This window comes from Capsicum annuum, chromosome 10 (assembly GCF_002878395.1).
Source record: "Capsicum annuum cultivar UCD-10X-F1 chromosome 10, UCD10Xv1.1, whole genome shotgun sequence".
In the NCBI taxonomy this organism is placed as follows: Eukaryota; Viridiplantae; Streptophyta; class Magnoliopsida; order Solanales; family Solanaceae; genus Capsicum; species Capsicum annuum.
In genome coordinates this window covers 197,237,364-197,263,295 of record NC_061120.1, presented here as the reverse complement: position 1 = coordinate 197,263,295, position 25,932 = coordinate 197,237,364, and the positions used below count along the sequence as shown (strand labels likewise).

Sequence of the window (25,932 nt, the reverse complement as noted above, 5' to 3'; positions counted from 1 at the left end):
ACCACTGGGAGAATGCCGCTTTAGCTCTAAACTCGGGCTCAACGACCTATCAGCTCTTCCAACCTTGTGATTGATAGTACAATGACAGAAATGACTTCAATTTTCTGTTCTTGTTTGGATTGAAGGACTAAAGGACAAGAATGAAACTTAAATTGTTCCACTTAAAGAGTTCAGACTTGGAAGGAAGAATACAACAAAAACCTAAGTTGCTCGAACTTTTTAAAAATGTCCATCGGTGCACGTCAGATCGTCCAAAAGTATTTTTGGAGGATCAGCATTTTTAGAGGGTCAAAGCAACATAGACAAAAAGACAGAAGAAAAACACATTGAATCTGTAAGCACATCTACTGGCAAATCCTATGTTTTTTTATGTTAGAAACATACTATTACAACATTGGAAGCTTGTACATCCATGATCTACCCTCCTCCCAACACTCACCCACCCCCACCACTCAATTCAATACAACTACATCTGGAAAACCCGACGATTCAAATTCAGATTACACAAAACCAGGTAAGTGCTTATCTAATATATGCACACCTTGGTGAGCTACAAGCTTCACAGTAGTTAGGGAACCAAATCAGTTGGCACATGAACATGTTCTTATTCATCAAGCCCATATTCTTCTCCGAAATAACAATCAACCAACTCGTTCGCCATGCTCCTGAGTTCTTCATTTTCATGAAATTGATATCTTTCCATTGCATCAATACCATCTTCCCTTTCAACATGCTTCGGACCCTCTCCATTCGGCATTCCTCTCAAGACCTGTCAAAAGAGAGGTTCCTAAATCACCATTGTATCTATATCAACATACAATTGAAACAACAGAAGATAGCAAGTCAACCGGCCAGGGTAGAGCTACATGATCCGAAGGAGGTTCAACTGAATCTAGTTCGTTGGATAGTGCAAATCGGGTAAAAACAACTTTTTTTGGTATATATATATATAGATATTAAGTGTTGAATCCCTTTACATAAAGGAAGCTTCTAATGTAGTGGCAAAGGTTGGCTTAAAAGTTGCTTTAGGCCGCAGATTCAAATTCCTAGTGTGGAGTTCTTGCATTTTTAGAATCTTCTTCATTCGTTTCCTTCTTGTTCACTGCAACACCATTATAATCTTTTTTCTTTTGACACTGGAGCAACTAAACACACCAATATGTCAACTGTCATTATATATACAAGTAAATATAAACGTGCGTCCGTGACTGGCCTTCATTATGATCTTGTTGGGGAATGTAAACCATAACGAGTGTACTCTGTTTAGAAGGAAAAGAAAGAAGCAGCAAATAGAAGCTAAGATCGATCAACAACAACCATTCCTCTGCTTACCAGCTCAATGAATTGCAGTCCCAATCTGGCTGCCTCAACATCAGCAGATCTTACCAAATCCAGAAAACCTGTTATGCATCCTCCATGAACAAGATTGACCAAGTGGTCCAGAATCACATTTGGCCTTCCAGAACCTTCAGCAGGGGCGACACAGATGTTTCCCAGGACATATGCTACCTCCTTTTTAATGTCAAATGCAGCTGTTGAAAGAAGATCTAAAAGAAACGGCATAGCTTCACTTGAATATATCAACTGCTTGTGCTCCACTGAACCAGCAGCTATGTTAGATAGCACCCATGCAGCTTCCTGGAAAATTCTAGAAATTCTAATAAACAGTGTAACAATCTCTAAATATAAAAATAGTAAGTACCACTAGCATACCTTCTTCAAGATGCGGTGTTCACTCTTTAAGCACTTCACCAGTGCTTGGATGGCATTACCTGGAAATAATTAGGATGTCAGAGTTATAGATGTCATGTAGTTTCTATGCCAAAAAAGGAGGGAGAAGTTCAAAAACTAGCCTGTAAGGTCATGCCTCGCAACAAGAACAAATTTAGTTATATGAGTCTCACCAGCCACAAGATTTCCCAAGCTTCGGAGCACCTGAATAAACAAGACTCAAACATTGATGATGTACACATAGATGAAGGAGCACGCACATATAATGCTGATCAGTAGAAAGATGAACATCTTCCATCAGCAACACTTAAAAGGCAATTGGACAAAGATTTAATTAATTAATTTTTATAAGTGAAGAAATTTGACGATTATTTACCTAACTCCCAAATGCTGTCAAAAGCATTGCAAAGGACCTATTCTAGTTATAATAGACATTCTGCATCAACTGTAATTCAATCAAACACTGCAGCTTTACTATCTTACCCTACGATTTCATAAGCATGAATATCAAGCAAAACTAGTATCCAGCAAGAACTACAGAAAACTCAATTAGCAATCCGAAGTTGAGAATAAGGAAAACAGAATTGAAAATGGGGAACAGAAAAACCAAGAGGAACACAATGTTGCACATTTGCATATATTTTCTATTCAGCAAATAGTTTTAGATTTTCAGAACGATACCGATCCTTTTCATTTCGAAAGGCCCAAAAATGAAGTCAGATCAGCCTTCTTATTCCATCAGTGATTTTTTTTTTTTACTTTTATATGTCAAGTTTCATCAGTGATCGTTTTCAAAGCTCAGTAAGTACAAATAATAAGAATATTTCTCATAACATAAATCCACTAAATATATTAGTATGCATTTTACCGGGATAAGCAATTGCAGACTAGTTGACATGCCCAATATTTCTATCAGGACTTCTACGAGATCACTCTTTGCCAGTATTGTAGTTGCAACATTTGAAAGGGCAGTGAGATACACAATAACCCATGCTACTTCCGTGGCCAACTCATCATCCCTGGATTAGCCAGCTAAGCAATTAGAAAAGGACATTGCAGAAAGATATAGGATAATTTGAATAATTATATAATTTAACAGGCAAGTCACTTCTCCTTATGAGGTCAATAGATATTACTATAAAATCTACAACAAAAAAAATAGTGCCATACACTATAAGAATTATGGTCAACAAATGACAGTAAATTAAATGTATATCTTTGTGGATCGTAACCATAAATATAACAAAATTAATAGAGTAAATATACAGATGTACTTAGAAACAACTTATACTTTTTTTTTTTGGCGGAGGGGGGAGGTAGAGTATTTATTCAATACTTGGACCTTGGGCCTAACACAACTCTTGCTAGCTTATTAGGTAAGGATTGCCTAAGACCATATAAGGAGATAAACAACCCATCCCTCAACCAATGTGGGACACTTAGCACCTCCACATGCCCAGGCCTGTCAACTGAAGCGTGCACAACACAACATAGAGACCCAAAAATGGGACATACAATAACAGTAATGGACCTAGCTCTAATACCGTGTAAACAAATGGACTTTGGGCCAAACTCAACTACAAAAGCTAGCTCATGGGGTGAGGATTGTCAAGATCATATAAGGGGACAAATAACTCATCCCACCAATGTGGAACACTTAACAATAATAACATTACAAACAAGGTACAGTAGATAGTACAAAAATTCTGGAGTTGTGCAGCACTACAAAGCAAGTGATTCCAAAACAACTTACCCTTTCTTTAAATGTCGAACAATTCTATCGGGTATCCCGTCAATTTTTATCAACTCTGTTGCAGCTCTAGGATCTGGTCCCTACGCAAAACAAAGAGAATCTTTTATTTCAAATGTTCAAAAAGAAAATTCAGAAGACATACACAACCAAGAGGGGGAAAAAGTAACAAGCAAACCATCTTCTCAGATTTTCAAAGAGTAATTAGCGTAAAAGCAAGGTAATAGGCAATTTGCTTTTGGCTGTCACCTAAAGATGAATTGTACTGAGGGGACAGACAGTAATTGAAAAAAAAATTAATCAGATAATATGCAGTTATGCACAACAAGGATAGAAACTTTATTCCTGAACCTTGATTAGGTTTGATAATGCCCAAGCAGCTGTTCTCACTGTTGACTTCTTGTTAGGCAGCAGCATCCTTGCAAGAGCTGGTAAGGCTCCTTGTAATAGGAGAACATTTCTCAGCTCTTCACCTTCACCAGCAACATTACCCAATGCCCATGCACACTGCTCTACTACATGTAAGGAACTCTTCTCTACAAATTAAAACAGTGAAATAGTTAATCAAAAGAAATATCTCAACAAGAAGTTATATAAATCTAATCCATCGTCCCAATAACTTAACTCTGAAGAAGCAATGACTTATTATTTTTGGCATCAGACCCTGTTACTGAGGGAATAACTGCTCTACATAATAATAACACTTGAAATTAGTTATTTACCACGTGGAAAAATAATAATGAAATGTTGTTACGTCTTTACAGTCAATGTGGTACAGAGGTGAAATTTTGTCGCCTTAAAGTCTGATTAATTTCCAAAGGATACAATCAGATATAAGGTCTAAGTACAATCATATATTTCTCTGGTGGCTAAAATGGCATTATTTGTATCCTCATCTCTGTGGTAGTCATATTTCGCTGGCCCTTTTGTCAATTAGTAAAAAGATGTTTATAACTTTTGAGGAAGTTAAATTAAGTAATCAACATCGAATGTGCCAATCTGTTTATGGCCTCAATCTCCACGGGCATGGTTTGGCTTTTCTAGCTCATATTTCAAAATGAAGCAAATCATCAAGTCTTCTACAACATTTTTCTTCTTTCGTTCTTTCTTTCTTTCTTTTGATAACAGAAAAATCTCCAAGAGCCATTATGCACCGTCCGAAACTCGATGGTTAATGGGCCCGCCACTTTATCCTTCTCCACTTAAATACCAAGATTTTCTTTATGGTAGGGTGCGAACTCGTGACGTGCACCTAATCCACACATCACAAACTGTGATCTTACCACTAGATCAAAGCTCAGAATTTCCTAGTTGTTTGTGTTCATGGCACTATCATTACATATGTTGATCATAAAGGGTTGATCAATTAATAGCAACCTGTCATTTCTGGAGCAACTAAATACCTCTTAGCAATAAAGGCGACAATCTAGTAGTGGTACTTTCATTACAAAAAAATATACTGCATATTGCTAAAAGAATTCTGGTATGCTGGATCCCGACTATTTCACCCTCCTATATAACGAAGCCTTTTAAATGGCCTAGGAATATATAGGAGACTTGTTCACAGAATCAAATTTCTCCAAATCACACAACCTGATATCATTCATTGTTAGTGTGGTAATCCAGATTCCACCAGCTTTTTGTAACAGTTGTTGGTATGCTTCAATGCGCATTCTCAGGTGTATCAATCACCATGATAAGAACTTTTTAAAAAAAAAAAAAAACAGAGGAAATGTATCAATTCTTGGGTATTTTACTGCAGGCAAGCAGAAACTCCCTCGGATAGACAATCCACCTCATCGAGTCTCTTTAGAAAAGTACAAAAAAAAAAATGTGATGACCAAACCAAGTGTGAACCTAGAGTATCGAGCCATGGCCTTAACCACGTGAGCGAATATGAAAAATTGTTTCTTCAAAAGCTAAAATATAACGAAAAATTGATACAATTAAGCCACTATACAATCCACGTTTCGCCAAAGAGAAACAGATTGTTAACAAAAGATTGAATATGTAATTATGAGTCATAAATTCAGACGACCAACTAGTAAATATTCCTAAATAATTTCAAGGTTCCAGAACTGACTGCATTGGAAAAAAGCTATTTTTAAAATTACATAAATCTTTGCAATATTTTTTGAAACTGATAAAGTTGTATTTCTCAGCATTAAGGATATATGCTCGCAACCTCCAAAAAGTTGCAAAGCTCCTAACAAATCTACAAGCTGATTTATATCCTACATACACTGTTGTCTGCACCAAAAAAATAAAGATACAAAACAATTCTACTTAACTTTTGAATGGAGTTGGATCTGTTTCCAAAGCATCTGCCATTACTCCCCTTTCACACAGTCCCCAGATGCAAGATGGGATAATCCTCCACCATCTCATTTGGTTTTTACTTCCTCCCCTTCTAAACCAGCAGCTTAGCAAATCAGCTGTGCTTTCAGACATGATCCCCCTTGGTGTTTGTGAGGGTGAGGAGAAGTGTCCACAGTTGAGCAGTAAAGCTGCGATGGAGCAACACATGCTTGTTTGTTTCCTCTGTTTTGTTACAGAGGAAACATCTTGACACCAATTGCATTACTTTCTTCTGTAGCACTTCATGTGTAAAGCAAGCTCTCTTTACCACCAACCAAGTGAAGCATTTCACCTTGGTAGGAGGACTTCTCCAGATATAGTTCCATGGGTACTGTTAACAGTGTTGCATCCATCCTTGCTACGCTTCCAAATAATTTTGTTTGAGTCCGTTGTGAAGCCCCTAAGTTGCTAATTTTTCCGGCAGAGATGCCACCCTGTTTATTTCCCAATCATTCATAAGCCTCCTAAAAGACAGATCCTACCCCTGTGATTACCAATGCTCATTCACTTTTGCTTCAGGATAGTTGCAAAGAGTGAACAAATCTGGGAAATAGTCCATGAGAGTTGATCAATCCAAGCTTCTTTCCAGGACTGGATCTTGTTCCCATCTCCTACCTTTAGTTTGAGATTACCTTCCATCAGGGGCCATAGAACCATAATAGCTCTCCAAACTCCTACTCCATAAGAGTCTGTGATTGTCTTTGTACACCAACGATTTGTTTCACCAAACTTTGCCTTGATAACCTCCTTCCATACCATTGTATCTTCAAAGTTATTTCATCATTAGACAATTATTCTGCATGCTTAAATTCCTGATTCCCAAACCACCCATCTTCTTGCTCAGTAATACTCTTTCTCACATCACCAAGTTGTAACCACTTCCTTCTTTAAACCCTTGCCATAAAAAATTCTGCCTTAAATTGTCCAGTTTTTTGACAACCTTGGAGGGTATAGGAAATAGTGACATCACATATGTGGGAGAGAGTCCTGAACAAATTTAATCAGGGTGAGTTTACCCCAAAGAAAGATTTTGGGCTTTCCAACTAGCTAATTTTTTCGCTGTCTTCTTCACTATACCATCCCATATCTCCGATGCTTTGTGCTTATTTCCCAATGGCATGCCAAGATAGGTAGTAACTGTGGTAAGGATTTGTGATAATCTTCATATAGCTTAAATTAGATAGATACTATTTTGCATTAAATGTGAAGATTTTCTTACATGTACTTTCCTAATCTAGACCATATGTAAACACTAGTGTCTAGTTAACCCCAAACTTTTAGGGAATAATTGAACAAACATTTCCAAAACCTCTTGTAGTGGTATGAGGTAGTGGTATGGACTGGGTACACTCTACCCTCCCCAGACCCCACTAGGTGGGAATACACTGGGTATGTTGTTGTTGCTGTCTTGTCCTCTTATTTTCTTCTCTTCTTCCTGTTCTTTTCTTTTACAAAAATAAATTAATCCTCAGACATGAGACAATATTCTGAAACACTATGCCTTCAAGATAGTATCATTAAGAAGAATAAAAATATGTCCAGAAGAACAGCAAAACCAAAGGATGAAAATTTCGTAAACTTAGCTATTTTCAGAAATGAAGAGGACCTTGGTGAGTTAAATTCACGAGAATATTGCCCACTTGACATAAAAAATGGAAACCTCGAACATATTCGCAGAGACTGCACAGTTCGTAAGAACAAACGTTAAGAACTTATGAGCTGTCACATAGTTGTGCTCTTATTCAACGAGGCAAGGAGCACACTTTAGGATCACAAACAAAGCAGAGATGACAGATGCAAGATTTTGAAGTCCATCCCTCCTTCCCTCAAACAGCTAAGCAACTAACAGGTCACTGTGTTAATATTTCATTATTTGTATTTTATGTACTGCAATCTCAAGCTGGCTATGGTAATTACAAAAAATAACTTAAAGTATACTTGAAAATCAAACTGAAGAAAGAGAGGCTTCCACCAACCTCCGAGATGAGCAACAAGCAACGGTAATGCAGGTAACAAAGCTTTGGTTTCCTCAGGTTTTCCAGCAGCAATATTAGTTAGGCACCAAGCAGCCTCAAGCAACTACAGCAAGACAACGGACCCAGGAAAGAGATCGTCAGTATATAATACATAGGTTTCAAGTCATTGAAACTTTTTCCCATTTACTTAAAATGGGAGATAAGGCCACCATTAATCATTTTGGTTACCAAGCATGAGAGAGAAATTTATATATGCGACCATTCAGTAATATGCATAACTTGTTAATAGAAGCTTAATATTCTGTGAAATCAAGCCAAGGAATATCACAAGAATTTGACCAAATAAAAGTGTGATCTTCCATCAAGCAAAAAGCAACTCCCAACAAAGCCAAAAATACGGTGTGATCAAGTTCAAGTATGCTGTGTATCATATGAAAAGCCAGAAAGAAAAGCTCAAAACTCCTTAGATTAACAGTCACCAGAAATTGGCTAAACATTTCTTTACCTGCTCATCTGGAGAGCCAAATGAAAGACACTGAACAAGAAGAGGTATAGCTCCAGCCTGTAGGGCAGCTTCAACAGGAGGGAATTCTGACCTAGAGAGAAGGCGTCTCAGCTCACGAAGAGCATTCACCCTTTTCTGTGTTGGCCCTTTACCCCTAGCAATTGTAGGACCTCATGTCATCAGTAATTGGAAAGCATATCACATACATAAAGCTTATAGCAAATCAGGTGGTGAAGACTACAGAAAAAATCATTATCTAGGTCCCCCATCCAATAGACTAGGGGGAGCTCCAAAGTTCAACGGCAAAGTGAACTCTAAAAGGACCACACAATTCATTATTAAAGTACATCTACTGCAACAACCCTTATGCTTCAATCCCAAACGAAGTTGCTGGCAGTTAATATACCCATTCATTCTATTTGGATCTGTTTCTTTCCAATTCTAAATAAGTTATCTTTTCATACAGATTAGAGATTCCCTATATATCACACTTATTGCTATGAAATTGCTAAAGTAAAATACACCAAGAATGTCATATGAATGGGGATTCCCTGAATAGCCAATGATGACTAAAGGTGTTAAAACAGGACACGGCAAACTTAAAATCACAAGACAACAAGGTAAACAACGTAAATAAACAGAAGCAATTACAAAAAACGAGATAACTGAAAATAGGGACGACCCGGTTCATACCTACTCCGTAGGTGTCGGGGAGGGGGGGGACCACTGAAAATATAAGACAGAAAACAAAATGAAACAAAAAGCCAAGGTCCACAGACAAAATTTTCTTCATAGAAAAATAAAAATTATTATCCATACTGGTGGGCAACGGCAAGCTTTAATTCTTCCACAGCTGACGAAGTTTGAGCCTCCAAAATTGATTGATCTTCTTCAATCATCATATCATTATCATCAGGAGAGGCATCATCAGAATCACCACTTACTCTCACTCTGCATAAACGCTTTGTCCGCATAAGGGCTTCTCTCCTTTCCTTCCCCACTGTAACAGCATGTTGCCGTCTCCGCTGTGCTGCAGCATTGCCAACTGAAAACCCAAATTCACACTAAATCAAACAGAAACACGAGGTGACAAAAATAGACAAGACAACCATTTAGCACATAAACATTCCCAAGTCCAAATCTTGATGTATATCACTTGCAATCATATTACAACTAGTCTACTATTGAAACTCTAGCAATCAGGAGAAATGAACAAGATTTCAATAATCAACAAAAAACTTGATCTTTACTATTACCTCCATTTCATTTTGTTTGTCTTACTTCCCTTCTTAGTCCATTTTAAAAAGAACATCTAATTTCATTTTGGCAAACTCTTTAGTTTTTACTTTCCCATGATATGTTTAAGACCACAAGATTAAAACACATTTTGATACATTCTATGTATCTTTAGTTCAAAATCATAAAATTCAAAAGTATCATTTACTTTCTTAAACTCCGTGCCAACTCAAAACCAAACAAACAAATCGAAACGGAGGAGTAACACACACAAAAAAAAAACAATACGACAACCATGCTTATTTTTTTTAATAAAGACATTTAATCACAGATTAAAACTTAATCTTTACATTTCGAGAATATCGAGATACATCTTCAAGAAAGTCTTTTTTTTAACATAAACTGAGCAACATGAAAAAAAAAGCAGCACATAAACATAACTAAATTCAAATCTTGATGTATACACCACTACTATCATATTACAATTAATCTACTATTGAAACTTTAGCAATCAGGACAAATGAACAAAACTTCACCTGTCAACTAAAATCATGGTTTTTACTACTCCCTCAGTTTCAATTCATTTATCTTGCTTTCCTTTTAGTCCATTTCAAGAAAATCTCTCTTTCCATTTTTTGCAACTCTTCAATTTCAACTTTTCAAGCAACATGTTTAAGATCACAAGATAAAAGTATAATTTGGTATATTCAGCATATTTCAAAAGTATCTTTACTTTCTTAAGCCACGTGCCTAGTCAAAACTAGACAAACAAATCGAAACAGTAAACAGACAAAATAATCCAATACCACAACCAAGCTTATTTTTGTTAGACATTTAACCACGGATAAAAACTTAGTCTTTACAGTTCAAGACTATCAAGATTTATCTTCAAGAAAGTCTTTTTTTCCTACATAAACTGATCAACAAGAAAAAAAATAAAAAGCAGCACATAAACATAACCAAATTCAAACCTTCATATATACCACTGCTATCACATTACAACTAATCTATTATTGAAACTTTAACAATCAGGGGAAATGAACAAAACTTCACTAACCAACTAATTGTTAGCTTTTTCTTAAGCTACTCCCTCTGTTCACTTGTTCACTTTTACTTGTTTATTATTCTAAAAATAAAATATCACTTTTACTCGTCTCTTTTAACATATCAACAAAATACAATTATTCTTTTCCACATTTTACCCTTTACTTATTCTCCAAATCATTTTCCACGACCTAATACGACACATCAATTTATAGGGGTAATGTGCAAAAATAACCATGTTAATCGTGCCTTTTTTTTATATGGGAGTGTCAAGTCTAAATATGACAAAGTAAAAATGAATGGAGTAAGTAATAAACAACCCCAACCCCACCATCCCAAATACCACAACCAAGCTCATTTCTCGTTAAGACATTTAATCACACATAAAAACTCAGCCTTTACATTTCAAGATTATTTTTCTACATAAACTAAGCAAAATGAAAAAATAAGAAATGGGGTTAGACATACCTGAAGACTTAATAGGATCTCTTTTATGAGAAACCAATCCTTCATCTGCCATTGATTTTTTTCTTGATTACCCAATGAACCTTTTCCAATGAGGGAAATGATAATTTTTTTCTGAATTAAACGGGAAATGGGGTTCTTGAAGTACTAAAATCTTGAAAAATAAATTTGAAAATTGCTGCACTCAATTTAATGATGATTATTTTTTTTTTTTGGCAGCTAAACTTGAGTTTTTTGGGGGAAAATTGTATTTCAGCTAGGTATAGTTTGGGTACGCTTTTCCTATTGTTTTTTTTTTTTCTTTTTGGTTAGTTTTTGTATTTTAGTAGTAGTAATTTTTTTTTTATTCTTCTTTTGAAGTCAAAAAGATTCTGACATAAACAGATTTAAGTGGTAAGCAATTTATAGCGGGAGCCTTTTCTCCTTACTAATAATCTATTACTCACTCCGTTTTCAAATAAGTGAATTATTAAAATATTTATTAATATTTTAAAATAAATGAATCATTAAATTTTTTTTAAATTTACCCTTATAATTTGATAACTAATTAACTTTTAAAAATATATTACAAGATCAATATTTTTTTTGGATAAAAATAGAAAATTATGTTAAATTTATGTCTTTAATATTTTTTAATTAATATATGTATCAAAATTCAGCAATTCATTTATTATGAAACAGAGGGAGGACTACTTACTCATAAACACTTTATTTGTCCTACTTGTTAAAAGTAAAAGGAAAAGGTTTATTTTTGTGCATTAAAAATTAGGTAAATGTATCATTAGTTATATTTTGAGATCAAATTTTCTCTCGATATCATATTTTAGAGTTATATTTATCCTTATTGTTAAAAAACTTTTAACATGTATCATTCTTTTTACAGAAAAGTTTAAATCAACATTAAATTGTTCATTTTTTTAAACAAATCACATCCTAATCTAGTTCTCCCGATCTGACCCACAAAAATAAGCAGACAAATATAACGTTGCTATGTCTTTGCTATTTTTTGTGGCTCGAGTCAGGTGGATTAGATTAGAATGTGATTTATTTTTTTAAAAAATGGGTAATATAATGTTGATTTGAGTTTTATGTTAAAGGAAGGGTATAGGTGAAAAGTTTCTTAACAACGAGGGTAAATATAGCTTCAAATTATGACATCGAGGATAAATTTGACCCAAAGTATGATAGTAAGGATACATATGACCTCAAAATATCCCGAAATATATATTTAAACAGTTTTTAAAGTAAAGGAATAAATTTGACTTTTTCTCCAAAATAAAATATGGACTGTTCATAAAAATATACAACTGAATATATTCTTTGCATTATAACCTTAGTACTAGTAATTATTTTTGCAAATAACAAAAAATGACTCGTTAGAATAGAAAAATTAGGTGAAGAGCATATACATATACTTCAATACATTATGATTATTTAGATAAACTCTGTTTTTATTTATTGAAAAGTGATTAAAGCGACAATGTTTATTGAAGACAGACAAATCTAATAGATGATTTGAGACAATAAATAAGGTTATGGTGGTAAAAAACATAGTAATTTCTTAAGAGATGCGTAAATAAGAAATGTAACGAGTAAAGTGATCCGAGGAGTATGTTATACGTAAATAATATCAAAATTATATATATATTATCAGAGGCGAATTCAGGATTTAAAGTCTGTGAGTTCTCTGCATTAGCAAAAATAAAAACAAATAGTGGCTACGGGGATTTGAACCTACAACTAAGAGGACAATAAATCTTTTACAAACTCATCTACTTCACTAAACCAACAACACACTTTATTTATGGGTTCCTAACCTATAATTCTTATATATTTAGTTGATTTCGCTATATAAATAATAGTTCTTTATGAAAGTTGCTGGGATCCCAAAAACCCCCACCCAACACCTGGATCCGCCCCTATATATTATAAAACTTTTGAAATAATTAATATTGACCATGCTTAGTTACATACTTCCTCTCTTGACACTTACTGAACTGACACCCTTAAAAGAGTTTTTAATTGTGTATTTTATTAAACTAACCTTATTATTGATAATTTAGAACTCTAAGTTTGACTAACACTCTTTTACGTAGCTATTTCATAAATGTTAACGTGTAACTGTGTATGCTACAGTGTCTTTTTCTTTTCACTACATAAATGTTTCCTACACACCACATTTACATCAGGGCCTTATAACAAATTGATGTGTTAGATGGTGACATTTTCAATTGCCAAAAAAATTGTGAACTTCCCAAACTATGTATTTTCTTCTGCTTCTTTCACTTCATATTTGTTCCTTGATATATTTCCTCCCTATTACATTATATACAAATTCACTCATTTAAGTTTTTGAAGGGAAAAAAATTCAAGCTTCCTGTTAGTTCAATAGTTGTTGATATATTCTGTAATGGATTCATATTTAGTGGTGAATATAGATGTTTTTTGGTATCAAATTAAAAGATAAATATAAAAGGAGGTTTCAGACCGCTAAAGTTTTAGCTAAGGAAATAACGATACAATTTGTTCGATGTCTTGCTATCTTCAGTGGCGGATGTAGAGTAGAAGGTGTGGGTTCCCGGGAACCCACACTCGCTACCGTAAGGCTTAAAATTACATAGAAAAATTGCCAAAAGTTATAAATATTAATAGGTGGGAATCCATAACTAAACCAAGGGATAGTTTAGTGGCAGGAAAGGAGCCCTTGGGAACCCATAAGTTTAAAATTCTGGATCCGCCCTCTGGTTATCTTCTGGTTGTGTCTCTTTTATAGCTCGAGTAATGTGTAGTTTCAACCTGACTCCCATTCACGATTTGCTAATCTTTTGTTGTTGGCATGTGACCAGGAGGTCACGAATTCAAATGTTGGAAACAACCTCCGGCAGAAATGCAAGATAAGACTACGAACAATACACCTTGTGGTAGGGTCCTTCCTCGGTGGAAGCTTATGTTCTCCGGACCGCCCTTTTCTTAATCTTTTATTGGGCTGTTTAGTCCATGTAAGCCCAAGTTGATATTCATGCTCCTCGTGGCCCAACTCTTGAGTACAGTACTTCATAACATAATCTCTTTTCCATGGAGATGAAAAATAGTTTCATTTGCATTTTCTTATTTTTTCCTTCTTATTGCTCCTTGTTCTTCTTCAGGTAATTTATCTTCAAATGAATCTTGTGGTCTATGAAATAGTTTCTCTTTTTCTCAACTCAATGCCCGTTAGTCCATGAAAATTGTGAAAAATTAGAATGAGGAGAGTAATAAATAACAAATAATGTATTATGTGCTAGCGGATAATATAATCTTTTACCTTAATAAGCGGTAGTCGTTTGATTTGAAGATAAGTTATGCTGGAATTGTGAAGGAGAATCCTTGAACCTGTCCTTTCTATTATGGAAAGAATACATCAAATTAACTTTTGTTAAGAACTAAGAAGTAGAAAATTCAGAGAAAATGTGCATTGTATTACTTACTGGTTGTATTTGTTCAAACTGTACATGGCCAGGTGACCAGTATTACTTCTATAACTATAAAGTAGCATATTGCTAATATTATTGGATGGTTATTCATGATTATATATTACACTCCAACTAATGTACATTTTCTTGATAACTGTGGTGTCTGACTAGCGTGTTTACACTTTGATTACTTCCACATATGCCGGGTAATTCTATGTCTCTATCCACTCAATGCTTGAACCGATGGACAGAAATCACCTAGTATTTTCTTACCTCTATTGGAAATTGAAACTTGAATTTTCATGATTCTCAACCACTTTGAGACCATGTGCATAATTAGGTGCTAGAAGTTAAGTATTTTAAACTAAATAAAAAAACAACTGAGGAGATAGTTGAGATTCCAATAGTAAATTGTACATTAGAAAGACATCGGTTGAATAAAAATGGGACGAGTTTAATAATGCCTTGTTAATTATCAAAAGTTAATTCTCCACACCCCGTATTACAGGAAAAAACTTATCTGCACTCAATATATTTACACACCAATAACTACCTTGCACGTTCTTGCTAATATATGATTATTATTTAATCATTGTTAATAAACAGTATTTATTGTATTAAATCACTTAATTATGTAGGATAAGCTGGTATGAATTGATGTAAACATCATATAAAAAGGAAAAGCTTATCATGAATCCACTTATTTATATCGCTTTCAATCAGGTGCACCAAAGTTTTTGCTGCGTGCGGGATTCGTAGAAAATATGTAAATATCACATGCGGATATATATTTCTCTTAAGCTATAATATAATGTTTCTCACCCCTGGTCAGTTGGGGAATAAAACTAGCTGCACCGAAAGATAATTATTCTCTTCTAGTCAGTGAAAAGAGACAAAAATTAAAGGTGACAATAACATGTGTTAAAAGGGGTTTCATATCCCAGTAATTAATATAAAAAAAGATATGGTTATCCAGCATTATTGGGGCTAAAGTTAAGCTACATACATAAAATTACAAATCACTTACCATTATTTTAAAAGTACTCCTAATTAACAAGTTAAGCTATTATAAATAAAGGAGTCACTACAAAAAAGTTTTAAAAATTAGGAAAAAAAGTTCGACCTCATATATATTAGCATTGGATTGAGAACGAAAATTGAACTAATAAAATCGAATCCCATGCATTTTTAAAAGCTCATGGCAATAATAAATTTCCGATTGGTCATAACTGATATTATAAGATAACCAACAAAGTTACGCGCATAATGGAAAAAGAATAACAAAAACACAAATGATATACTATAGTTAATCTAATTCCCCATATTAATTAAGTTGATTATAACACGGGTAACTGTTTGTTGGAACCTTGAAATTTTGATGAATGACAATATGAATGAAATAAGTTGAATTTGATTCAAACACTTGATGAAAAGGGAAAGCAAGTTGAGTTGAAAAAGGAGTCCTATGTGAAAAAGGAGTTTCACTTCTAAGCATATCCTTAAGAGTCCAATGTGTGGAAGAAGAAAGATTCTGAAAATTGAAGGATTCAAAAGAGTTGGAGTTTTACTACAACACTAAGGAGACAAGAGTTGGAATTGAAGAAGAAGTCTCACTTACAGTAGAATTCTATACAATGAGAGTTCTAATAAAGTAAGAGTTTGAAATAAAGAATAACTCTTTGGAGAGTTGTGCTTAAATAGAAGATGCAGCAGCCAGAATAATTCATGCACTTAAAAAACAGAAAAGCTCAATCGACAGATTGACTTCACGAAGTGCTACTCAATCACTGAAGAAACACGTTGAAGAACCCGATCCTCAGTACAAAATCCAACTAAGAGTTTTAGCGTTGATTTTTAGAGTTGTTCATTATGTTTGAGCTATTCATGTAATATTAGTTTCAGTGTGTTATAAACTGAATTATGAGCTAGTCTTCGAGTTGGGGAAAATTTAGAGACTTTGGGAACACATACCTTGGGAGGTGTGTGTAGTTAGGAATTAAAATTTATAATTCCTAGTTATTGAGTTATAGGGATTAGAGTTTATAATTCCTAGTTGTTGAGTTATAGGAATTAAAGTTTATAATTCTTATTTGTTGGTTACAAGAGTTTTGTAATCAGTCGTTGTTGAGGCTCAAAGTTTTTTAGTGAAGTTGGGGTTAAATCCTGTAGAGGTGCAGGTCGTGGTTTTTTACACTTTTTGAGCCGGGTGTTTTTCACGTAAAAATCATTGTGTTCTTTACTTTCTGTTTAACTGTTTCCTTGAAACACGTCAAGGCAACACGTTCCATCGATAAGTAAAAATTAGGCAAAAATAAGAAAATCAGTAGGGCACGAATTCTTAACAAGTGGTATCAGAGAGGGTTATCTTGTGAAGGTTAACACCTTAAGATAAGATCCAAGATGAATTCTACACCACCTACTGGATACTATGAAGGATAAGACATCAATAAGGCTCCATTGTTCAAGGGACAATACTACTTAGGATGGAAAGAAAGGATGAAAGATTTTCTTCTACGAACTATGGAATATAATTATCGATGGACCTCAATACCCCATGAAGAAAAATATTGAAAAGAAGGAAGTATTAAAGGACAAGAACGAGTATGATGAGGCTGACTTTAAGATGCTTGGAAAGAATGCTAAAGCCAAGTATATTCTTACTTGTGGACTTGGAATAGATGAACACAATAGGATCTCAGGTTGTACCTCCGCAAAACAAATTTGGGATACTCTTGTGGATAGATATGAGAAGAATATGGAGAACTTCAAAAAGAACGAGGGAACCAAGGATAAGTCACCAGCATTAAAGGCGTCTGACAAAGAAAAATCAAATATGAATGATAAAAAGCTTGTCAAGAACTTTAAAAAATAATTTAAGAAAGATAAGCGCCAAAATAAGAAAGGAACAAGTAGAAGGTGTTGTTCCAATGATAAGTCTCAAGGTGGTTGCTTCAAGTGTGAAGAGATAGATCACATTATCAAAGATTGTCTAGTTTGGGAAATAGAATGGAGAAAGAAAATGACTGAAAAGGAATTGAAAAAAAAAAACAAAAAGAGGAAAGAATATGCAATGGTAGCAGCTTGGGGATTTGACTCAGATGATGATGAAGTTGATGAAGCAACACTCATGGCTCTTGGAGATTCAGACTTGGAGGAAGAAAATGATGCTTCTGAGGTAAGTATACTTGAACTTAAAGAAAAGTTGCATTTGTTTTCTAAAACAAAACTTATTTCATTGATGAGTGTGCTAATTGATGACTTTCAAGAATCAACTTCTGATAGGGATGAGCTGTTCAATAGTCTTGCAAGCATCAAATTTGATTTTATTGGTTTAGAAGCTTGCAAGAACATTGTCGAACAGGAAAACTGCACTCTCAAGAAACAGGTTGAGCAACTTGATTCTTCAAACAATGATCTTAAGTCTGAAGTTCTAAAATTGACACTCTCTGAAAAGGAAAAAAAGGCCATGAGTAAAGATCAAGAAAATGCTGAACTTGAGCTAGTTAGATACAAATAAGAATGTCATGATCTAACTGAAAAAATGAATAAGCTGAGTCAAGAAGTTTCTAAACTAAAACTTGATCTTAAAAGGATAAATAGGTGGACAAATTCCTCAAGAATTATTCACAAATTGGGGGAAAAAAATTACAGTGAAAAGGTAGGATTAGGATTCCACACAAATTTTGATGTTCCTAAAGATTTATATTGTATTTGTGGTAACCTTGGACATCCAACCACTGAATGTTCAGTTGCTGCCAAAAACAGATCTAGCAGTCTAAATGTGGCAAATAAACTATCTCAAACCAAGAAAAGGATAAGTAAACCTGGTCAGAGAAATAAATCATGTAACCTGTTGCCTGCATGGGCTAGAAGAAATCTGATTCATCCATTTACTCATAAGAAAGGACCCAAGCTTGTCTGTGTTCCTAAATTTAACCCCTAATTTGTTTTGCAGGTGAGAGTGAAAGGAAGCAAGAAAAATTTGTACATGGATAAAGCTTGCTCAAGGAATAAGACTAGAAGAAAATAAAGTTTCTTTCACTCACCGCATTTAAAGGGGGAATGAATCATTTGAAAGATGGTCAGATTTGTAGTGCTCGTGTAAGGGGGAGTAAGAGAGGTTTAAAAAAATGAAAAAAGAGGATGACTATTAAACTAATGTGCATGCACAGGAACATGTTGTACCACCTGGTTCAACTGTTGTACAGACTGAGGTCATATTGACAGGGGGAACATGTTGTACCACTTGGTTCAACTGTTGTACAAACTGAGGGCATATTGACAGGGGGAATAACAAATCAAGAAATTGATGCATCAATAACACCAACACAAGCTGATGATAATTTTGTTGGTAATTCATAAGAATTGGTGTTGTCACAAGAATCTTGAGATATCTCATGGGAATCAATGGCTTAAGACTATGGTATTTAACTGAAAGTAATTTCACTCTTGAGGGCTATAAAAATGTTGATTATGTGGATTACTTAATTGACTGAAAATGCACTACTATCACTAAGTAGATAACATTTGAAAAGAATAGGTTAGACTTGGGAATGATTAAAATTGCATAAACTCCCATCAATGATTGACTAGAATAACCATTTTTCTTTTTGATCTTATTAGCTAAAAAGTTATTCTATTCAGTCTTGCACATTTAGTTGTGTGTTTCAATTCTAGATTTTTGACTTTTCTAACCTAATTTTGTATTAGATTATGCAGAAAATAAGGTACAAGCAAGCAATTGTGACCACAAAGTTTTTCTTATCAGGTATGTTCTACACTAACATAAGCATAGACTGTCTAAGTTGAAATAGTTGAGCACACCTGTTCAATTCTATACAGTTCATCCTCTCATTGTCTAATAAAGCTAATGAATTGGTTGACCAAACTTTCTTTGATTCTCTGCAAATGGCTGTGCACAAATGTTTTAATTCTACACCAAAAATTCCTTCTTCTCTCTCAATTAAAATATCAGTTTTTGGATCATGTATTTGCCAAAGTTGATCATCAATCACATGCAGCATATGTTTCTGAAGAATGAAAAGGGACATGTTCTCCCTTTTAGTTCCTAATTGACTATTTTGGGGATTTTTCAGTCCTAGTTCAGGTTTGACTTATATAAAAAAAATGGATGTTCTTGAACAAATGATTCATGTTGCTCTACCTGTTTCAATAAAGAGGGATAATACTCATTTAAAAAAAAAGATTTAGCTGACAAAAATCTGAACTAGAAGCTGCATAAGATAGTTATGAAGTGTAATAAGAGGTTTGTAAGGTGAGGATCATGATTTTGAATCTTGACCTTGATTGATGGAGGGATGAAAATATTGAAGACATTTGCCAATTGACATAGTTGGTATCACCTCTTCCACCTGCCTCATCAGCTCTTCACTAATTGTATCCTTAGTCATGTTCTATTTTTATACCGTATTCTTTTTTATTAATGCTCTGTTGTTTTTCCCTGTTTAGTACTAGCTTAAGTTTAATGAGGAACATGCTCTGACAGTTAAATGGAATGGTTATCTTTGCTAAATTGACTCATATTTTTGCTCTCTTTAATACATTACTATGTTGGCTAAAGTCTTTGTCTGATTGTTTTGGTGATTGCCCCAGTGGCCATGAATAGCATAACAAATCACTTTGGCTAGTATATTATTGCATTGAAATGGTTTTTGATGATGCCAAAAGGGGGGAGATAAGAGGGTTATGCAATGTTTATAACCCATTGACTAATTTGATTCATTCTGGTGTTTTAAACTTTAGTGCCAACAGGTGAAAATGTTTGAATGCACAAAGACAAAAGGTTTGTCATTATAAAAAAGGGGGAGTTTGTTGGAACCTTAAAGTTTTGATGAATGACAATATGAATGAAACACGTTGAATTTGATTCAAACACTTGATGATAAGGGAAAGCAAGTTGAGTTGAAAAAGGAGTCATATGTGAAAAAGGAGTTTCACTTCTAAGCATATCCTTAAGAGTCCAATGTGTGGAAGAAGAAAGATTCTGAAAATTGAAGAATTCAAAAGAGTTGGAGTTTTACTACAACACTAAGGAGACAAGAGTTGGAATTGAAGAAGGAGTCTCACTTGAAGTAGAACTCTATACAGTGAGAGTTCTAATAAAGTAGGAGTTTGAAATAAAGAATAACTCTTTGGAAAGTTGCGCTTAAATAGAAGATGCAGCAGCCAGAATAATTCATGCACTTAAAAAATAGAAAAGCTCAATCGACAGATTGACTTCACGAAGTGCTACTCAATCACTGAAGAAACACGTTGAAGAACCTGGTCCTCAGTACAGAATCCAGCTAAGAGTTTTAGCGTTGATTTTTAGAGTTGTTCAGTATGTTTGAGCTATTCATGTAATATTAGTTTCAGTGTGTTATAAACTGAATTATGAGCTAGTCTTCGAATTGGGGAAAATTCAGAGACTTTGGGAACACATACCTTGGGAGGTGTGTGTAGTTAGGAATTAAAATTTATAATTCCTAGTTATTGAGTTATAGGGACTAGAGTTTATAATTCCTAGTTGTTGAGTTATAGGAATTAGAGTTTATAATTGTTATTTATTGGTTACAAGAGTTTTGTAATCAGTCGTTGTTGAGGCTCAGAGTTTTTTAGTGAAGTTGGGGTTACATCCCGTAGAGGTGCAGGTCGTGGTTTTTTACACTTTTTGAGCCGGGTCTTTTTCACGTAAAAATCATTGTGTTCTTTACTTTCTGTTTAACTGTTTCCTTAAAACACGTCAGTGGAACACGTCTGGCAACACGTTCCATCGATAAGCAAAAATTAGGAGAAAATAAGAAAATCAGTAGGACACGAATTCTTAACACTGTTGTTATCAATTATCATGTTCATATAACCAAAAAATAAAATTAGAGTGAATGGCCTGCTAAGGGATCAACATACAAGATAACATAATTTTTTTCTATCCTATTATCAATGTATATAATTCATAAACTTTTTCTAGATGTAGTTGAAGTAGAGTCAGGGTTGGTGCTACAATATCATGTATGGATTTGGACCGACTCAATAACTTTTACTTAGATTGATCAAAACTGTAAGAACTATATTATATATAGATTTATATGGAGTAATTAATTGGCAACCTAGTATGATTTGTAAAACGAGCTTTCAGTTTGATGTTACGTTCAAAATAGATAAATTTCAAAACTTGAATCCGCCTCGGAAAGAAGGCATTGGGTATCTGTCAGACAGAGAAGGGGAAATAGACGAGGAAGGATCATGCCCAGCCCACAGAGTTATGTTCATTAGCTGTTGCCTGTTGTCATGCCATTCAAGTTCTCATATGACCATGTCCTTGTCGTTTAAATAACATAGATAAGCATATGTCTCTCCTCCCCCCGCAACCCAACACACCATATGTTGCTCGGACTTTTCACAAATGTTGCGACACACGTGTCGACATGCATTTGTTCTATTTTGAAAGAGTCCGATCAATATTGCCTCACCCACCCCCCACTCACCCACCCCCAACCATGTCAGAGTAGTCTTGTTGCTTTGAAGGGGAGCCTTAGAATAATCGGTAAAATTACTGCCATGTGATCAGGAGGTCATGGGTTCAAGACTTGGAAACAGCATCTGGCAAAAACACAAGATAAGGCTACATACAATACACCCTTATAGTGGGACCCTTCTTTTGACCTTGCGCATAATGAAAATTTTAATGCACTGGACCGTCCTTTTTTTAGTCTTGCTGCTTCGATCCGTTAAGATTAAGTACTATGTTGCTTCGGTTCGTAAAAAAAATATAATATTAACAATCCTTCTAGAAGTTAGCTATTATCACCAAATAATTTTTCACTAAAAAGTTGCATGATAAAGTCAACTTCTGCATATGATAAAGTAGAGAAAGTAAGAATTAAAATTAATTTTGAGATAATACTCTATTATTTCTGAACTATATCCAAAACGGCAGAGACATACCTCAACTTAAAGGGGTTCTATTATTCTTGAACTAATTAAAAGTGTAATTTTGACACCTTAGTGCCTACGTGGCACATATGTGGCACAACACACTGAAGTGTCCACATAGACACACGTGTGTGCCACATATGTGCCACGTAGGCACTAAGGGTGTTAAAATTACACTTTTAATTAGTTTAGGGGTAATAGGACCTCCTTTAAGTTGAAGTATGTCACAATCGTTTTGGGTATAATTCAGGGTAATAGGGTATTTTCTCATTAATTTTTTTCAACTTCATCTGCAGAGCATTTTATATGCTACAAAGGAGCATAGTGAAGGGTGCCAATCTTTGCTTTAAGAAAACAAAGTGGACAAGATATAACTGCCCCATATTTTTCAACTAAAGTCCAAATACTACAAATCAAATTGAAACAAATTTAACTTTTGTCAAAAAAAATTAGAACACAAAGTCCCCATAATGTGTGTAGTGTCATCCTATTGCAGAATTTATAAAGTCCAAGAGGAAAATAAAATATACAGAAAAATAGCAGGCAAGAAAACATAGGGTAAGTTTGGATTTTATTAGTGGAATTAGGTCCAGCCAATTGGGGTCTGCTAAAGAGGATGTCCTTCTATGACATTTACAATAATACACACATGGGACTGTCCAGTATAGTTCCCAGACCTTCCTTTCAACAATTAAAATAAATTATTGCAAAAAAAAATCAGTGTCCGAGTCGATTAACGTCGACCTTAACTATTAGACGAAGTAACCTACTACCTTCCACGAGTACAAATAATAGCTAACTCTATCCACCAAGACTCGAACAAACAAAAATAAATCACATATGTTTGCCTCCGCTAAGTTTTAGACCTGATGATGAGACCTCGTATAGTTCTTTATAAAGTTCACATTTAGTACTGAATAATGTATTTAAAATCTGTTTTATTGTACAGTCGTAGAATTTTATTTACTATGAATAATATTTACATAATCAAGCTACTCAATAACATTGCAAGATACCATCATAGCTTTGGTACACATGATGTGTTGCTTAGGTGTACGTCACAATTGCTAACTCTACTACAAATAAAAATATAATATTTAAATGGAGAAGGATACTAAAACGATCAGGCCTATTGTCTATAGAGCTATCTGTGATGGCGTCGATTGTCCCTCGTAGATTTTTCAGTTATAAAAAAATAAAGGTTACCTGCAGGCTACACTTAGTGTTTTTCTTTTCACTACATAAATGTTCCAACCCACCACATCTACATCAGGACCAGCTTGTAAACTAATTGCTGTGTTAGATGGTGACATTTTCAATTGCCAAAAATTGTGAACTTCCTTAACTATGTAGTTCCTTCGCACTCTTTCACTTCATGTTTGTTCCTTATACATTTGCTCCCTATTACTTTATATATAGTTTCTTGATCAATTAGCACAAAACAAATTCACTCTTTTTTTAAGTTTTTGAAGAAGAAAAAAAACTCAAATTTTTGATATATTCTCTTTGGCATGGAGATGAAGACTAGTTTCATTTGCATTTTCTTGATTGTCCTCCTCATTGCTCCTTTTTCTTCTTCAGGTAATTTGTCTTCAAATGGATCTTGAATCTCTTGTTTTTGAAATAGTTTCTCTTTATTCTTAACTTAATGTCACTACTAAAAATGCGTGAATTTCTGACGAACGTTCATATGGTAGGGCTTATCATTCCCCTAGACTAGTTTACTCATAGGAAATCATTCAGAGAGGAATGTTTTCCAATGGCCTTTGTTTATTGTGAATCCGTTCGACACATATGCCTTCATCTGGCCGGTCCTCTCGGTCAACTTGCTTGTCCCTGATGTTACCTATCATAGGACTTCCGTCCCCAAAGCAAAGAAATAAAGAGAAGCCGTCAGGTACATACGCCAAGAATCGAGGGAGATCTCGTTGTTGCATGAGCCCTTCACACTTGAAACAGGAAAATCATTAGTTGAAGAACCCTTTCTATAGGGTAATGTTCACCTATTACAAAAGAACAAGTTATTCATGGAAATAATTAGGAGAGTCGTGCGATGAAGACAAGAATGTCAGAACGTTAGTGGAAATATGAAATTTCCAATAAAAAGCCCGTCAGAAATATAGATTTTCTAATAGAAGGTCCGTCAGAAACGTTTTTTTCAAGCTAAATTTTGACATATTCATTAGAAATTCATGTTTTTTTTTAGTAGTGTGTGAAATTTAATTGTGACTAATTATGGAAATATCATTTTTCTTGACAGGAAAAATGGATTTGTCAAAGATGGATTCAGAAATTTATGAAATTGATTATAGAGGTCCAGAAACTCATACTTACATTCCTCCACCAAAAGGATCAAGGGGAAAACACAACTTTCATCATCAAAGCATGTTAAAACATCATCGTAAATTCAAAGGCTTGAAAGCTAGTAAACTTGGAGAAATTAGTGTAAGAAATTTCATTTACTCTTTTATACATCATGAACTATTTCATTTTTTCGTTAATTCACATATAGAAGCAGATCCACGATTTTAATTAAAAGGTGTTGAATATCACTATGTTAACATCTTTTGTTAACATTGTTCAAAATTGTTTTGAGCTACATACATAGAGTTCGATTCAAAGATAGTACACGCACTTGCGATCCATTCCTTTCTTCCTATGGATTCTTGTTTTATTTGTCTGTTTTTCATTTTTGATATTCAATTTCTGATTTAGTATTTCTGTTTTTTTTCGTAGGGGGAGAAAATTCATGGATGAATTTGTAAGAAATTTGATGTGTTTGGTGGAGTTTTCTTTTTTGAAAGTTGGATGAACAATTAAGAAGAGTGTTTCTGCAGTTTGGAGATACATATTAAATGCATTAGAATGTGGTTTTTATTTCTTTCATTTATAATATATCTCCCAAAAATTGTATAAATGAGGCTTATGAGACTTTGATTAGTGCTATGTAACCATTATTATCATTATCATTATATTATTATTATTGTTATTATTATTATTATTATTGTTATTGTTATTATTATTATTATTATTAGGTATAAGGTTTTTATAATCATGGATATGGATGAAGTTAGTACTAAAAGTACTAAACTCGAAGAAATAGATTTACCTCAGAATATATGAATTTATTAAATAAATGGACAATTCCAAAGTAGATTTAAGTACTATTTATGAATATGGTTTATTTGATAAAATTAAACACAAACAGATTATAAAGACTACAGAGCAATCTATTGCTCTGAATGCTGATGAAAAAACTCTTCAATTGCTCAAACAAGATGATATTGATATGTTTAAAAAACATTAAAATTACTTACATATTGGCTTAGTACAAATTGCATTTAAACCTTTAACTTTGAAAGGTCTTCCTGAAACCTTTTTAGCTGCACTTCATGATGCTAGAAATTTAAACTTTGGATAATCCCTTATGGGATCTATAAAATCTACTCTTACTTATGGCCCTGTCTATTTTAATACTCAGCC

At 34.2% G+C, this 25,932-nt stretch overlaps 2 protein-coding genes across 2 annotated transcripts; one reads left to right on the top strand and one right to left on the bottom strand.

Annotated features, from left to right (window-relative positions):
- Positions 1–326: 326 nt before the first annotated feature.
- On the bottom strand, positions 327–11,433 carry LOC107843558 (importin subunit alpha-9). Its single transcript, XM_016687871.2, has 11 exons — positions 11,069–11,433; positions 9,140–9,365; positions 8,321–8,474; positions 7,816–7,918; positions 3,833–4,017; positions 3,485–3,564; positions 2,600–2,750; positions 1,854–1,935; positions 1,714–1,772; positions 1,333–1,638; positions 327–769 (listed from the first exon to the last, which is right to left on the bottom strand). Exons 1-11 carry the CDS (start codon positions 11,118–11,120, stop codon positions 605–607), a joined length of 1,563 nt encoding a protein of 520 aa, XP_016543357.2. The 5' UTR covers positions 11,121–11,433; the 3' UTR covers positions 327–604.
- A 12,255-nt stretch (positions 11,434–23,688) lies between these two features.
- On the top strand, positions 23,689–25,447 carry LOC124888074. Its single transcript, XM_047398285.1, has 3 exons — positions 23,689–24,030; positions 24,710–24,894; positions 25,186–25,447. Exons 1-3 carry the CDS (start codon positions 23,961–23,963, stop codon positions 25,204–25,206), a joined length of 276 nt encoding a protein of 91 aa, XP_047254241.1. The 5' UTR covers positions 23,689–23,960; the 3' UTR covers positions 25,207–25,447.
- Positions 25,448–25,932: the final 485 nt, after the last annotated feature.

What these genes read in the sequence shown, in the direction of transcription:
- LOC107843558 (XM_016687871.2), bottom strand. Translation starts at nt 11,120, where the DNA reads ATGGCAGATGAAGGATTGGTTTCTCATAAAAGAGATCCTATTAAGTCT. An exon ending in CATTATCAAACCTAATCAAG is followed by an intron (nt 3,565 to 3,832) that starts GTTCAGGAATAA and finishes TGTTTTGCGTAG; the next exon opens with GGACCAGATCCTAGAGCTGC. An exon ending in AACACCGCATCTTGAAGAAG is followed by an intron (nt 1,639 to 1,713) that starts GTATGCTAGTGG and finishes AGAATTTTCCAG; the next exon opens with GAAGCTGCATGGGTGCTATC.
- LOC124888074 (XM_047398285.1), top strand. Translation starts at nt 23,961, where the DNA reads ATGGAGATGAAGACTAGTTTCATTTGCATTTTCTTGATTGTCCTCCTC. An exon ending in TGCTCCTTTTTCTTCTTCAG is followed by an intron (nt 24,031 to 24,709) that starts GTAATTTGTCTT and finishes TTTTCTTGACAG; the next exon opens with GAAAAATGGATTTGTCAAAG. An exon ending in GTAAACTTGGAGAAATTAGT is followed by an intron (nt 24,895 to 25,185) that starts GTAAGAAATTTC and finishes TTTTTTTCGTAG; the next exon opens with GGGGAGAAAATTCATGGATG.